At 33.1% G+C, this 16,586-nt stretch overlaps 1 protein-coding gene across 1 annotated transcript; it reads right to left on the reverse strand.

Annotated features, from left to right (window-relative positions):
• Positions 1-743: 743 nt before the first annotated feature.
• LOC136976407 (uncharacterized) lies at positions 744-13,838 on the reverse strand. Its single transcript, XM_067271672.1, has 4 exons — positions 13,610-13,838; positions 1,676-1,789; positions 1,391-1,499; positions 744-1,083 (listed from the first exon to the last, which is right to left on the reverse strand). The coding sequence occupies exons 1-4, from the start codon at positions 13,829-13,831 to the stop codon at positions 803-805; spliced, it is 726 nt and encodes a 241-aa protein (XP_067127773.1). The 5' UTR covers positions 13,832-13,838; the 3' UTR covers positions 744-802.
• Positions 13,839-16,586: the final 2,748 nt, after the last annotated feature.

The following is a 16,586-nucleotide window of genomic DNA, read 5'->3' on the forward strand; positions in this document are numbered from 1 at the left end:
ATACTTTTCCTTTACAATAGAGTCTTATAGGTCATCTATTAATTGCTTTCAGGGGAGATTTTTGAATTGAAATAACATGAAATTTTGTATCCGAAGATCATATATAGTCAATTGGGGCTTTCTGCTTCTAAGGTTTCCATATCTTGTCTCGTTTTTATCTATCTAACTCTGTTTTTGAGATTAAGGAAATACAGACGGACGGACGGACGGACGACATTGGGAATTTGTCTACGATTTTTTAAAATTGCAATCCAATTAAAATTTTATATAAATATATAAATAAGCTTAATTCATTTTTTTTCTCATCTGTTTAGTATAGAAACACAAATAAATAATTGAAAACATAAAAAAATAAATAAAATTAGCTTATGTATATTATTGATTTTATAATCAATAATTTTCTTGTTTTATAAAAAATATTGAAAAATTCAATAATTATTAATTTATTAATGTCTAGAATTAAAAATATGGCTCGTATACTTTTATTAAAACTGTTATTAATAATTACAAGTAAAATCAATTTTAAAAATTTTAAGTTCTTATCAAAATAAAATATTTGTTTATTGTAAAATGAAGATAAATATTAACTAGATAAGAAATTTACTAAAAATTAAATTTACTTCGATATTAATTTTAATTTTAAATAGTTTTAAATAAAATTTAATCAAAATTTTTTAAAATTCGATGCAAATATTATAAGAATTTATTTTAAAATATCGTAAATTAAAATGAAAGTAAATATCTTAAAGTTGATTAAAAATTTTTTTATCTTTAAAATGTTTTAATGTGTAGATAAAAAATTTTAATATTTATCATATTCAGTTATATTCAATTGAGGAATTGTCATATATTCTGGAGCAATTAACATCTTCTTGTTTCTAAAATATGTTTCTCTATTAATGAAATTTGGAGGATAAAGCTGAGTAGACATGTCTTTTCTGATTCCATAATGTTTATTTGCCAGAAATTCGCTTGAAAATGGCTTATAAGAACTACACGTTTCAGAACTTTGAGGACTAGACAAAGATTTGCTTTGTTCTTTGTGATCTAGATATTTTTGATGTAATCCAAAAAGAAATGGAACTGCAAATAAAAAACAAGGAATTAAATTTAATGTTTTATTAACATTAAAGATGATACCTTTATTTTAATAATTATTAACAAAGTTTGTTCAGAAGTAATGGAGAAGATAAGATAAACATGAAGATAAAGATATCTTTCACTTAAATAAATATTATTTTCTTATGGTTTACTTATTTATAAAGATAAGAAAATAAAATTGTTTATTAATATAGTTTATAAATTATGCTAAAACATAAATCAATTTAGATCTATTTATATATTTATATTCATAAATATATATAGAAATTTGTTAAGTAAAATATCTTACGGGAATTTATAGATCCATACGGATGTCTATAGTCGAATTTATAAGTACTGCAAATAGGGTTTAAATAGACCTTTCCATGATGATGAAACATAAAATCTTTTTGTATCCCCTGAAAAGTAATTTTTAATTTAGAAAATTAAATAAATAAAGTAAAATAGATATATTGGATAGCATGTAACAAATAGGTTGACTGATTTCCAATATTTATATTCTAAAATTTCTGCATTTAAAATAATATTAATAATACCTAATTTTTAAAGAAAATAATCTGAAATGTCTATTTACTTTATTTTTTTCATAATTATCCATTGCTTGAGTGAAATCTCGTTCTTGAAACTGTTCATAAGTGAAATGAGAAGCTGTAATGCTCTTAGCAGGAGGATACTTTTCCGTTACAAACTAAATTATTTAATTAAATAAATTATGTTTTAAAATTATAAATATGCAATATACGTATTTAATAAAAATTTAATAAAATTTTTATAACATTTTCTTTATTATATAAGATAAATAAATCTATATTAACATTTCTATGCTTGAACTATGCCCAAATCAAATTTATTTTCATCAGTGACCTTGTCAGAGATATTCTAAAAACTCTGGGACATCCATATGTCACCAATATGTCTCCATTTCTAATCCGAATGGCTTAAAAAAGGTTAACGACCGCGAGTCGGTGAGAATTCGATCAAGTCAAAGATATAATTTGTTTTTAGATCAGACTTGGCGCAGTAGAAAATTCCAATAGCTTTAACTGTATAAGCGTTGAGAATATTTTATTTTACTGAACATACATTAAAATATTATTATGGTAATTGTAATAATTATTATTTATTGAAGTTATAGGGTTGACCATGTCGAAAAGGCGCGAATCGCTTACCTATTTGAGGCCCTGCAGTTTATTATTAAATAAAAGCGTTAGAATTTTTATTATTATTTTTACACACACACACACACACATTATATATATATATATAATACAATAGAATGAATAATTTTTAACAAATATATTTGAGGCCTGCCGGCTCTATAAGAAGGCCTGAATGTTTTTCAAACATACATTTAATACAGTATTAGTCATTCAACGTTCTAACTGAATGTTAAAAAGTAGATTTTTTTAAAAAACTTTTTACTTTTCTGGCTGTTATATATAACAGAGAGAAAATATGGCGATCGGTCAAAAAATGACCCCCCCCCGAAGATTTTTACATTTTTGGTCTTAGGACACCTTGGAACTAGGGATTGCAATCCAGCAGTGTTTTGAATCCAGCTGGATTTTTGCTGGATTGAAATCATTCCAGCTGGATCCAGCGTTGATCCAGCGTGGATGTATTTTTGGTGCAATGAAGTGTTATCTGTCTATCTATCTATCCTGCAATTTATGTTTTTTTTTTAATGAAATAAAACATTTTTTAAAAATACTTAAGAAACTTTTATTATTTAGACTGGTCACTATAAATCAGTAAAACTTTCTTACACATTTAGGTAGTAAACTTAACTTTGGTTCGGTTTAACACTTGAAATAGAGATAATTAACTTTAAATGTTTAGTTAGATTATAATTATAATGTAATCTTTAAGTTAAATAATAGCAAAGGTAATTCTACTGATTAATTTATATTAATATATTATAATAATGTAAGGACGGATAATCAGTGGCTAAGTGGCTATCAGTCTTACCAGTTTTCATATATAGGCTCCACATATTAGTCTGTAGTTATTTATAAGTACTGTATATAAAACTATGTACTGGAAGTAGAATAAGTTAAATAAACTACACCTTTATCAATCCAGCAAAATTTAATAAAATAATAACGTTTTCAATTGTTTTTAACGATCTTCCTCGGTTACAAAAAAAATAGAACATTAAATATACCAGTAGAACATAAAATGTGTTCAGAATAAATATAAAAATTAACGGAAAACGCCCAAACGGACAAAATATAGATAAATAAACAAAATAAATAGCGGAAAAAAATATATACAGGGTGTTTTTTTTTTAAACTGACGGTACTCAGAAACATCTGTAGAGCAATCTAACAGCCGGACTGTCGCCAAATTTGAGAGAGTGATTAAGGATGACATGGAAAAGAGATAGAATTTAGGTACTATTTTTTTTCTTCGCGGAATCTTCCGCGAAGAAAAAAGTAGTATCTAAATTCGCCGGTAGAGGAGGATTTGGCGCTGTTGTAGCGAAAAAGCTATCAGCACTTTACTGAAGAGAGGGTCATCAGTCGCTTTTTTCCACTTGCATGGCCGCCTCGCTCCCCGGATCTAACCCCATGTTACTTTTCCTGTGAGGTTACTTAAGGTCCAAGGTCTATCTTGGTAGTGTCCCAAACTTGATGACTTTGAAGAACATTTCTCGAACTGTGATGAACATTCCTGCGGACATGTTACGTTCGGCCATAGAGAACACGGTGTTCAGGATGCAATGAGTTGTCCAGCAGGACGGTGATCACATTGAAGAAGGGAGAAGGTTATTTGCTGATTAATTAAACTTTCGTTATTACACTGAAACCGCTGTCTGATTATTCATTCGTGTGTTTGTTAATTGCAGCTGGATTTCATGCAGATTCTTAGCTGTTTTGCTACAACAGCGCCAAATCCACCCCTACCGGTAAATTTTGGTACTACTTTTTTCTTTGCGGAATCTCTTTCCCACGTCGTCCTTAGTCACTCTCCCAAATTTGGCGACAGTCCGGCTGTTAGATTGCTCTACAGATGTCTCTGAGTACCGTCAGTTTAAAAAAAACACCCTGTATATAAGATCTAACGAAACCAGCATTGTCCGTTAATAACATTAATTAATGTAAAAGGATCTCCACATGGTAGACAATGAATCCGCATCTCTATGGTTTTTAATGTTTTCTGGTTTTTATACAACCAGTTGTCATGTGCGCCTTGCAGATTTCCAATCTCTTAAGATGTTTGACCGTTTGCCTATTCATCGTCGTTTTTATAATTGCCGCTTGATCCCATTGGACGTTAACATCCTTCTGTCTTTCGTATGATGCCAGCGCAGTGTTGTCGAGGTTCTTACTGATCAGTGGCGTGCCGTGACATTTGATGACAGGGAAGCTGTGTTTCTGTAAGAAGCCGACTTCCAGGGGCTATCAGTTAATTGCGCGTCAGTGATGGTCTAGGGCAGTGGTTCTTAACCTTTTTATACTCGCCGCCCACCAAATATTTCATAATTTTTTTGTGACCCCCATTTTTTAATAATAATTTATATTTGATAATTTGATAATTTATCTATAATAAATTGATTTTTTTATTATTGCTTTATTTTTTATATAATAAATGTAAATCATAACTTTATTATTTCATTATCTATTTAAATAACATTCAAACTTCACAATTAAACATGAAAACTCATTAATTTTTAACAGAAAATAAAATAAGAAACATGTCGATAAATCGATCCAATGTCGATGCTAAAACTAAACTAAAACTAAAACGCCCACTTGTCGTAAGGATTTTGCATATCTTTTGCAAAAATATTTAAATTTTCAAAGCCTACTATTTTTCCTAATTATTTTTAAAATTCCAAGCATTAATAGTTTCTTAAAATTGCTTTGGAATAAAAGAAGTAAATACTGCGGTGTAAGTAGCATATTTACATTTATTTCTTCTGTACTAACAAAGTTGTATGTAGGAAGAAATACAAAATAAATAAATAAAAACTAAATAGGAAAACTTTATCTTTCTTATTTCACTTTTCAATACGATATTCGGATTATACATCAATTTTCTTTTTATTATATTCTGAAGGAAATTTTGCATAATTTGGCGGCCCCCGGCAAACTTCTTATGGACCCCCAGGGGCCGCGGCCCCCTGTTAAGAATCACTGGTCTAGGGTCCATTCGTATTCATTTGTTCGATAAGCCAGTAAAAACTGTAGACTTCTCTAAATGTATTTTTAATATCACAATTACATTCTGAATCGCTAGCCACGATATAAGGGCTAAAATTAAAAATAAATTATAAAAACTTACTCGGTGAAATAAAATGTGCGATGGATATACATACCTGGTACAATGTATTGTTCGATTGTATTAATATACTTTTAAAGAAAATTATAATTAAAATATAGCTTTGTAAAGAAACGTACATAAAAATAACATAAAATAGTCTTTACTTTTTAAATCTTAAAACAATCCACTTAGTCAAATATCTTGATACGAGTAGCTAATGGATGGAACTAGTGCCGGTCCAGGTAGGTGTGTAGTGAGTGTGTGCGTGCCAAATCCCGAGGGTGCCGATACCTGTCAATGTCAAATGCCTCTTTTGTCGCATCACTAGTATATCTCAGAGGACGCCACAGGGCTGTTGTAAATTTTAAACGTTTCTCACCGTAGCTGTAAAAATCTAACTATGTTAAACTTAATAGTCATTCGTTTTCTAACTAATTCGTTTTAATACCAGGTGTACACGGAAATCAGTTTCCCACTGTACTGAGCGAGTGATTGGTTCTGTTAAGCTTTTGTTGAAGTAAAATTCTGGCTCTTTCAACAGGGTTTTATTTATGTCCCCATTCCCTAATCTCTTAATTATTTAGTCACTTCTTAAGTAGAAATAAGTCGAAACCAGTTACTTTGTACCTGAATATCTGTAGTCTTGGGAAAACAGTGGAAAGACAAATTTTTATGACAACGGATATATAAATCGTAAATTTAAGGAAAATAAATTCTAGAGCTTTTTTTTTTTTGTACCATTGTATGTACTGTACACGTCTCATTCATTGAATTTGGTTGTAAATGATGCTGCCAAAGTAACAGTTAATTTTTAACACTGTACTAGAATTGCACACGTTTTTTCTGCATCCCCTTACAGATGGAACATACTAAATCGTAATATCACCGGTTTAACATCGAAATCCGTAAGTAATATAAGATGGGAGAGCGGAATAAACGCAGAATAAATATATCAAATATTTTAATGGAGTTTTTTTAAACTCCTGTCAACTATACAGAACTATCATAAAAACGTGCCAGTAAATTCCTATCGGTTGGATTGTTATAAATCTAGTCTAGGGTGGGCAACCCTTTTTATAACATGGGCCAGAATAAATTTTACGTTTTTTTCCGCGCCGTAGTAGTTAATTGACGCCTTCTTGTGACTCGTAATTTTTTTAGTCTGCAAATATGAAATAAATATATAAAAAGTTAATTACTACATTTATTTCTGTTATCGTTTTCGAAAATTACAAAGAATTGGAAAAATAACTATTAATTAGTTATTTTTCCAATTTAATAATCTATTAAAGATCTCGCGGGCCGGATAGAAACTTTTCGCCAGCCGTAGCTGGCCCGCGGGTTGCCCGCCGTTGATCTAGTCTGCTCGTGATTCACATAATCGAGCGAGGGTGGCCGAATATCTAGCAGGTGGCTAACAGCCCACAACCGCTCCGGGATATAAAGCTGTACTCTTTACGAATGTGTCGCTTCTACCAGCTAAACCGGGTGAGGTTGGTGCACTGTAAACCGCATGTGTTAATGCCTATATAATCTGGCTGATTGGAGACTGACCCGGTTTCGACATTCCTTCCGCCACCGAATTATTCGAATATACAATAGCAACCTTATCGTTTTTTTTCACATGTAGTATAGAAATTTGTAAAAGATACATAATGCAGTTATAATAAAATATTAATTTTAATTAATTCAAAGTACGTTAAAATATGAAAATTTATATTTTATAAAATTCAAGGGAAGGTCATTGGAAGGTGGAATCGGCGCTTCCATCGCTTCCAATGACGGCACGCCACTGTTACTGATTGTATATTTGTGCTCTTGAGCCTTTGTTTTAAACTGCGCATCGTTGCACCCACATAAACAAGCTTGGAATTGAAACGTTGGTTGTGTAAAGGCACCGAATACATACCCGTTGTTGAATTCCGATCCTCTTTCTTTTTATCGTTTCTTAAAAGTTTGAAAACAGTGGGATTACGTCGGTATACAATACAAAAATTATCAGACCTGGCAGTACATCTATGTATCTTGTTTAAAAAAAATGAGATGTAATTAAGCACTATTCTTTTTATATTTATTCCAAACACGTTTTATGTTCTATAGTTAATGTATTTTTTTGTAACTGAGGAAGATCGTTAAAAGCGATTGAATACGTTATTATATTATTAAATTTTGCTGGATTGATTAAAGTATAGTTTATTTATAAGTAATTTAATTATTAGTGTTAGTAAAGTAGTGAGTAAGTAATTAGTAGCAGTCTAGTAGTTAGCAAAGCGGCAACGCGACGACGTAGACTTTTGCGGCATTATTTAGAAAGTAATTGAGTATTTGCGGATCCGCAGCGCTGGATCCAGCACCAAGTGCTGGATGAGGGATCCAGCAATTGCAATCCCTACTTGGAACGTCGAAAAATTCAAAAAAATTCGGGGGTAATTTCTGTATGTATTGATGTTAGCGTGTGTGTATGTGTCTAGCACGATTTTGTTCACCCTATTTAAAACTTAATACCTTCTGTGCTTTTTGTCGAAAATTTCTGAAATTTTGCAGGGAGATTAGTGTATTAGGGGGACTGATGCTATTAAAGTTTGGTGATGAAAGGTCAAGGGGATGGGGAGATAATGGGGGTCGTGTGTATTGCCAGTAGGGTCGGACTTAATGACGATTTTACTCGTTATTAGCATTTACATTTTTAAATAAAACCTATCCTTACCCTCAAAATTAAGCTTTTTGCCATTTATAATAGTTAAAAATATAAAATGTTCTTTTAATAAAATATGATAACAGATAACAGATGGCGTCACGAAAATTTTAAATGTTGCCGGGAAAGCTGAGCAACTCGTTGCTGGTTTATTTTTAAATAACTTTACAATTTTTATCGAAACAATTTCAAACAATAAACAAACAAACTTAAAATTAAAAAATCAGAAAGTTAAGCTATTAATTTTGCTTACATATTGTGGGTGGCCGTCGTGACGCCCAGCGCCCTCGGAATTGTTGGTCGTAGCTGCCTCGGGTTTGAAACTACAAACTATAGGGATTTCGGAAGTTCGTAGCTTAGCAAAACCTTATAAAGTAAATCGTAAACGTTTGTAAATTAAACGGTTTCCATAAGCGCTGTAAAGTCATGCCCGATTTTAAATTAAGTTTAGGCTACTATCCTTTACAAAAGTTATAATTTTGTGTAACTTACAGATACCATTTAAACATTGTAAATAAAAAAGAGTTTATTAAAAGATTGCGGCCTGAAATTTACTGCAAACCAAAATTTTCGCCATGGCAGTATTACCGTCGCTCTCCCTCCTATATGCTTAGTATCCAGCAACTATATACAAATTCTATTTAATTCTAAACCCACATTATTATTTCATATTTAATGACTTGTGTATTTTTAGTAAATAAAAAAATATATATGTGGAGTTTAGACGAGTAACATTCCTAAACCGTTAAGATTTACGAGGGTTGCGGGGGAGACGAGAACGACAAAGGGGAGAAGTGGGAAAGACGACAGTTGGTGACGGCGCGAAAGGAAGAAAGAACGAATGACGTTATGATGAAAGGACAAAAGACGTTACGAAGAAGATTATCGTTCTATCAAGACGGTTGCAAGACTGTTGTCAATTCTGGTTCTCTCTATTCTTATCTCAATCACTATTCCCTCATATATAATAGGCTATTGCTTGATTTTGATGATAGCCGAAGTATGTTCTTTTACACGTAATAAACGCGTTTAAATGCGTTTATTACGTGTAAAAGAACATTTTTTAATTGATACTTACCGAGAAGTTTTTTTTTTAACTCTCTCCGCCCTGTGGGCACTAAGAAGGCCTCTTTTAGTAGGCCCATTATGGGTTCGGCCAGGCCCACAATGGGGCGACCGGGTGGTGAGGGACGGGGCCCGACATACCCGAACGGACCACCCCCCGAAAAATTCCTGGTGATTATTCGACCCGTTCGGATTCGATACCGGGTCCCCCAGAGCGGTAGGCTGCCACCTTTACCGCTCGGCCATCCGGCCGTCTACCGAGAAGTTTTAAAACAATGTACAGGAAGCTAAAGGTTACAGAAAAGAAATGTTTGCTTGACATAGCAAACATTTCTCTTAAAGCAAAATGGAAATAAATAAATACATTAAATTGTTAATTTTCGCTATGGTTTATATACACATTATATCTCATATGAAATTCACACCGCTATACTCTAAACTTTAAAGCGCCCTCCAGCTGCTTAACTAAATTACAAAGGTAGACAAAATTGGGGTTTCTATACTTGAAGTTTATTGTTTTTCCGGTTGTAAGGGACATGATAAGATCGAAATTTCTATTCATCTTTATACGAGAATATTAGGTTTTTGCGTACATATTGACGTTAACATCAATGTACGAGTATATGCAGGGAAAATCACGCAATTTGGCCAAACTCTTAATATTAACTTTCGTGGCAACGCAACAATAAAACTCTGTGTACTAACAAATTGTCAGAGTTTTATTGTTGCGAGCGGTCGTTGATTGTTAATGCGAACGGTTGGATTTTTAGTTCGTGCGGTCAAAATTTTCTCGTTTCGAGTGTTTTTCTCAGTTTTGTTTCGTTTGCGTCGATTTTATCGGTAAGTACAGACTACGATGTTTCTAATTTTACGTATTTTTTGAACATTGTTAAGCCGAATATCACAATTAGTGCCAATGATTTTCCGACGAATCTCTCTTTCCATAACAATTGATCGGTCTTGACAGAGACTACGGACGGGGTCTTTCCACTCATTTTCACTCTTCGTTAAGCCCAAATCCAATGGAATCTAAATTAATAAATACATTACATTGGTATTAGCGCGCTATAGTTTATATACGCATCATATCTCGTATGATATTTGCACTGTTATAGTGTGAACTTTAATTAAACAGAATAATTCGAGATTATTCGTCTAAATTTTCACAAATGTTTTGTGTTAGGCAATGGACAGAACTGTACAATTTGTAGAAACTGATTTCTATAGCGAACATTAAAAATCGTTTGAAAGTTAAAATTACTATTTTTAACAGAGATTTTATTATAATATTCATTTGTGACTTTTCGTTATAATTAAGACTATATTTTTAAAATTATTTTTTTCATTAGAAATCTTACAATTTACATAAAATTAAATTAACAAAACGAATACAAGTTGTATTTTCATAATAGTCGTTTCTTTCTTTTGCAGAATGGAAAATTTCAAGCAATTAAAGAAGTGGCGCACCTCGGCAGATGGTGAGGAGGAGGAGGAAGGCTTTTCGTCGTCTTCCATTCCGTTTCCGGTGATTCGGGTGCTCCCGAAAGATGTCGAGGAGAACGGAGAGTGCGTCAAACGGGTGGTCGTCGTTACTCCCGACGATAGCGCCTCGACTGTGGTCGACTACCTGGGACTGCGATACCCGGAAGTTGCAGAATGGACGGTGGAGTGTCGAGGGGAGTCCAAAGTGGTCGTGGAAACATCCGTCGAGAAGAAGAAACCTTGGTGGAAAAGGCTCTTCTTCTGCCGCATAAAGTGAATCTTCTCTCTTCCGAGATCACTTCCACCCACGTTCCACTTTTCACCGGATATGACTCTGCCACCCGAATACGACTTTGTCACCCGACAATGACGTTTCACCCGGCTACGACTTAATTTACTGGACTTGACCTTTCATCCCTGATTGGGTTTCCTCGTTTTCAATTGACGGACAGACATTTCTGCACTGGTTGTATAACTTACTTCGATTAGATTAAAGTCGGATGATCTGCAAAGTGACAACCAAAACATAAAGCAATGTTTTTACCAGCTCAAAGACTCTGTTAATTGTCTATAAATGGACAGGGCAACTTATATTGTACGGACATTCACACTGTATTTAAACCGGTGTTCGACTGTCATTGTAGTCCGAACCAGAATTATAATTACTTCAACAATTAAATTTGTAAATCGAATTGTCTGAAGTGTATATAAACCTTCATATTTAACCCAACCGATAGGAGTTTACTGGCATGTTTTTATGATAGTTCTGTATAGTTGACAGGAGTTTTAAAAAAATCCATTAAAATATTTGATATATTTATCCTGCGTTTATTCTGCTCTCCCATCTTATATTACTTACGGATTTCAATGTTAAACCGGTGATATTACGATTTAGTATGTCCCATCTGTAAGGGGATGCAGAAAAAACGTATACAATTATAGTAGTGTTAAAAAATTAACTGTTGCTTTGACAGCATCATTTACAACCAAATTTAATGAATGAGACGTACTGTACAATGGTACAGAAAAAGCTCTAGAACTTATTTTCCTTAAATTTACGATTTATGTATCGATTGTCATAAAAATTTATTTCCACTTCTTTCCCAAGACTACAGATATTCAGGTACAAAGTAACTGGTTTCGACTTATTTCTACTTAAGTAGCAGTTAAATAATTAAGCGATTAGGGAATTAGAAACATAAATAAAACCCTGATGAAAGAGCAGAAATTTTACTTAAACAGAAGCTTAACCGAACCAATCTCTTGCCGAGTACAGTGGGGACTGATCTCTTCGTAATATTAGATGTAATAAAGACAGAAATTTTTCCAGTTCAATGAGAGTGACCGAAAAGTTGTAAATTTTGGAAATTTCCGTGGACACTTGGTCCTAAAACGAATTAGTTAGAAAACGAACGACGGACAATCTGTTAAGTTTAACATATTTAGATTTTTACAGCTATGGTGAGAAACGTTTAAAATCTACAACAACCATGTGGCGTCCTTTGATATATATACTAGTGACGCGACAAAAGAGGCATTTGACATTGACCAGTATCGGAACCCTCGGGATTTGGCACGCACACACCTACCTGGATTGTCTCTGATTCCATTCATTAGCCACTCGTAGGGAGCTATTTCACTAAGTGGATTGTTTTAAGATTTACAAAGTAAAGAATATTTTGTTATTTTTATGTACGTTTCTTCACGAAGTTATATTTAATAATAAGTTTCTTTAAAAGTATATTCAACAATTGAAGAATTTTTTGTACTAGGCATGTATATTCATCACACATTTTGTTTTACTAAGTAAGTTTTTTTTTATAATTTTAATTTTAGCCCTTATATCGTGGCTAGTGATTCAAAAATTTATTTTAAAAAAGTTTTGGCTCAAGACCGTATAATGAAAAAGAAAACATTATTAAAAGAGAAAGACCAATGCCTAAATTAAATATAAATATGTCAACAAAAAAATTTCGACATTTTGACGATAAAATTTATGACGAATGACGATTCTTTCTTAAAATTGAAGCAATTTGGAAATCAAAACGGAATAGAATTTAACATTGGTAGACAATATAAAATAAATATTGAAAATTATAACAAGATAATTACGATTAATAGATATATCTAAATTAATAGATGTTATATGTTTTTTCTCAAAGCAAGAATTGGCATTTAGAGGGCATAGGGAATTTATTGAATCTAATAAGAAAGTTCAATATAACTACCTCTGTTATTTATTAAGTATGTCAGATACTCTTTTTTTTAACTCTTTCCACCCTGTGGGCACTAAGAGGGCCTCTTTTAGTAGGCCCATTATGGGTTCGGCCAGGCCCACAATGGGGCGACCGGGTGGTGAGGGACGGGGCCCGACATATCCGAACGGACCACCCCCGAAAAATTCCTGGGGATTATTCGACCCGCTCGGATTCGATCCCGGGTCCCCCAGAGCGGTAGGCTGCCACCTTTACCGCTCGGCCATCCGGCCGTCAAATCAGATACTCCATTAAAAATACATTTAAAGAAGTATACGGTTTTTACTGGCTTATCGAACAAACGAATACGAACGGGCCCTGATGCGCAATTAATTGATTGCCCCTGTAAGTCGGCTTCTCACAGAAACACAGCTTCCCTATCATCAAATGTCACGGCACGCCACTGCTTAATACATATGTGTGTGTGTGTGAATTCAAAGAACAGTATATAAAATGAAAATGTCTAGAAATGAAAAATTTATAAAATGAATAGTCTATGCTTTATATTCATTTTCATCATTTCAAACTAAGGCCTAGTTTTAAATAATCTTCTATAAGGAAAATGATAAGTTATCACAGATACAGGATCGATGGGTGCCAACTCTAAGGGATCGGCACCACTTAAATGAGGCCGAATGGGTTCCGGCTCCTTAGAATTGGCACTTTTTACAGTATCTACTATAATTTTTAGCCTAAAATCATTAAAGCGTATTATTTACGTAAACATAAAGCTGGTTAGACTTACTTTGAGTCTCTCCTCAAACCAATTTTCATTTAAAACCAAAGGGGAATAACGTTGCACAATATCCAGAAACGTCCTCTCCGGTCGAGTACGTACTGTTAAAGCTGGTTTCATATCGATCACTGACATTTTTCCTAAATTTTGTAATCGAAAGTTATTTGTTCTTTGAGAATTCTTTCGAATGTTTTTGAAAATTAATTGAGTAGCGACTCTAAAAAAGAGCATTTATTAATACAGTAGAGCATCGTTAATTGGAACGTCGGTAATTGAAATGGCCGGAAATTGGAACGATTTTCAGTCGGACTGTGTCGTGCTGAATCGAACGTTTTTGATACTAAATTTACTTCTAAAGTATAATTTTCATGTTTTTTATATTCTTCAATATATTTATTTTGTTTGTACAAAATAAAGAAATAATTTTTAACGATACGATAGCTTCGATTATTATTATAAAAATTTTCGTTAGGCTTAAAATCGACGAAAATTCAACACGAAGCGACACGCAACGGAGAAAAATTCAACAGGAAGCGATACGCAACGGAGAAAAATTTGAACATCGGACAGGTTAATATATTTTTTCGTACAAAGTCGGAAATTGGAACAAATGACTAATTGGAACAACCCCAGTCCCCAATTGACGCCAATTTTCGACGCTCTACTGTATAGTAATTATCAAAATTTGACGTTAAAGAAATCAATAGCTTAAAAATTACACACTAAAAGTTAATATTTTTAAAATAAATTCTCGTAATACTGCTAAAAAATGTTTCTAGTGTCTTTCTCTTCCTCTTCGATTATTATCCAGTTGATTGAATAAACTTTTAAATACCGCATATACTCGCATATAGGACGAGGTGTGACTTTAAAGATCAAAATAAAGAAAATTAGATTTATTAATACAATTCTAGTTTTATTTCGTTTAATAACAAATAAAACATTAAATGCACGTAAACGCATACATTGACCTGCAGAAATTACTGGCATTTTAAACTTTAAGGAAAAATCTTGTAATATCGACAACACAATTTCTTCGTGTAAGGCTGGACTGGACAATCGGAAACCTTTTATGCCAATTTATAACAGTCGAATCCGCTCTCTGTTGATTACACTTATGAGTTTCTTCGAATTCTGATTTCTGAATAATCATCTGTTTTCACATGGGAATGGATTAAAACTTATATCGGGCTTTCGTATGATTTTGGAATTCAATTCAAAAGCTTTGCTTTTCCTATTGCTATTCATCTTTACTCCTGACAGTACACAAGAAGGATTCAAACGACCCAGATAAAATACTTTTGTTTTTAAACACCAGAGGGTGAGCATCCGGTAAAAAATACGAATATACGGTTTACGAAAATTATTGTAAAAACGCAAAGAATCCTTCGCACGCGCATATAGGACGACCTAGGTTTTTGAAGCAGTGAAAAATGAATAAAAACTTATATCTTATATGCGAGTAAATACGATAATTGCGGGTTTCGATATTTATATTCTGCACGTCTCTCTTGAGACATGAAAATAACAAAAATGATGTCTAATTTATAATTTCTTTCATTATTATTATTATTATTATTATTATGTTAAAATGTCTCTATCGTTGAATATAATAGTGTTTGCACGCTATTACTTTATCCACACATTAATGTAATACGAATTGGCTACATTTTCTCTTATTTATACTATTTAACAAAAGTGGCTGCTCATTAAAATACGATCTTGATTAACAAATTATTATAATATATATATTATAGTAATTTATTTATTTAATTATAATATGTACAATTATTAATATATGTTAAATTAGACAGACGAATAGTTTGTTTAGTTTGATGGAAGAAAGCAACGCAACACATGGACGATCTGCCAAGGGACGTTACTGAGCGACGCGTTACTAAATGCTTGCCGGGATGAAATTCTATAAGAAACTGACCCCTATTTTGGTATTAAACATGTGAAAAAAATCCGGAAAACTCCACACGGTCATCCCGCAGGTAATGTGCGAACCCGCGACACACTACCAGTGTTCAGCGGTTAATCCACTCGGCCACTGACGTACACGGTACACGGACGGATGGTCGAGGCATCAGCCTACCACCTGGCCGTCATATTGTGGGCCTGAACCCACAATGTCAAAAATGAAAGAAAAAACTTGCTTAACTGCATTTATGGAATGTGCGCATCAGTATCACATGTTTCACAATCTTTTGTGGTTTATATTTTTTACTGATTCAGTATTTCATACTTTTTTTTTTAACTCTTTCCGCCCTGTGGGCACTAAGAGGGCCTCTTTTAGTAGGCCCATTATGGGTTCGGCCAGGCCCACAATGGGACGACCGGGTGGTGAGGGATGGGGCCCGACATATCCGAATGGACCACCCCCGAAAAATTCCTGGGGATTTCTTGACCCGTTTGGATTCGAACCCGGGTTCCCCAGGCTGCCACTTTAACCGCTCGGCCATTCGGCCTGCCAGTATTTCATACTTATTACGTTTATTATTATTTTTTATTTCATTTCGTGATTTATAGATATATATTAAATAATTTGTTTATATACTGTTTGTACTCATTTTATTTTATTTGTTTCAATTTTAAATGGCTCTTAATTTTTTTCATTTTACTAAATTACCGATGCTAATGCTTTGTAATTACAATATATATATATATATATTGGATCGGTTTTTCTCATTTTCTTTTTCACCATTTCTCAGCAAACTTTTTGTTTCAGAAAATACTAATCATCCGTTTCGTTTTGCTTTCACTTGTTTTAATTCTTTCTTGCGTTAAGAGATGAATTCCTATTAAGAATAGAGCGTCACAAACCCGAATCTTCCAATTGGAAACAATTCATTCTCGTGCCGCTATCTAATGACTAAAAAACTCATTCGGAAAAAAGGAAAAGTGAATTTCCTCTCAGCGACAATTTAATCTAGGCCCTAATTTACGTCAACAATGTAGAAACGAAACGGAATAATTCACTTCG

This window comes from Centruroides vittatus, unplaced genomic scaffold (genome assembly GCF_030686945.1).
Source record: "Centruroides vittatus isolate TY-2023 unplaced genomic scaffold, ASM3068694v2 contig_400, whole genome shotgun sequence".
Lineage (NCBI taxonomy): Eukaryota > Metazoa > Arthropoda > Arachnida > Scorpiones > Buthidae > Centruroides > Centruroides vittatus.

What these genes read in the sequence shown, in the direction of transcription:
- LOC136976407 (XM_067271672.1), bottom strand. Translation starts at nt 13,831, where the DNA reads ATGCTCTTTTTTAGAGTCGCTACTCAATTAATTTTCAAAAACATTCGA. An exon ending in GGTTTGAGGAGAGACTCAAA is followed by an intron (nt 1,790 to 13,609) that starts GTAAGTCTAACC and finishes TAAATAATTTAG; the next exon opens with TTTGTAACGGAAAAGTATCC. An exon ending in ATAATTATGAAAAAAATAAA is followed by an intron (nt 1,500 to 1,675) that starts GTAAATAGACAT and finishes ATTACTTTTCAG; the next exon opens with GGGATACAAAAAGATTTTAT.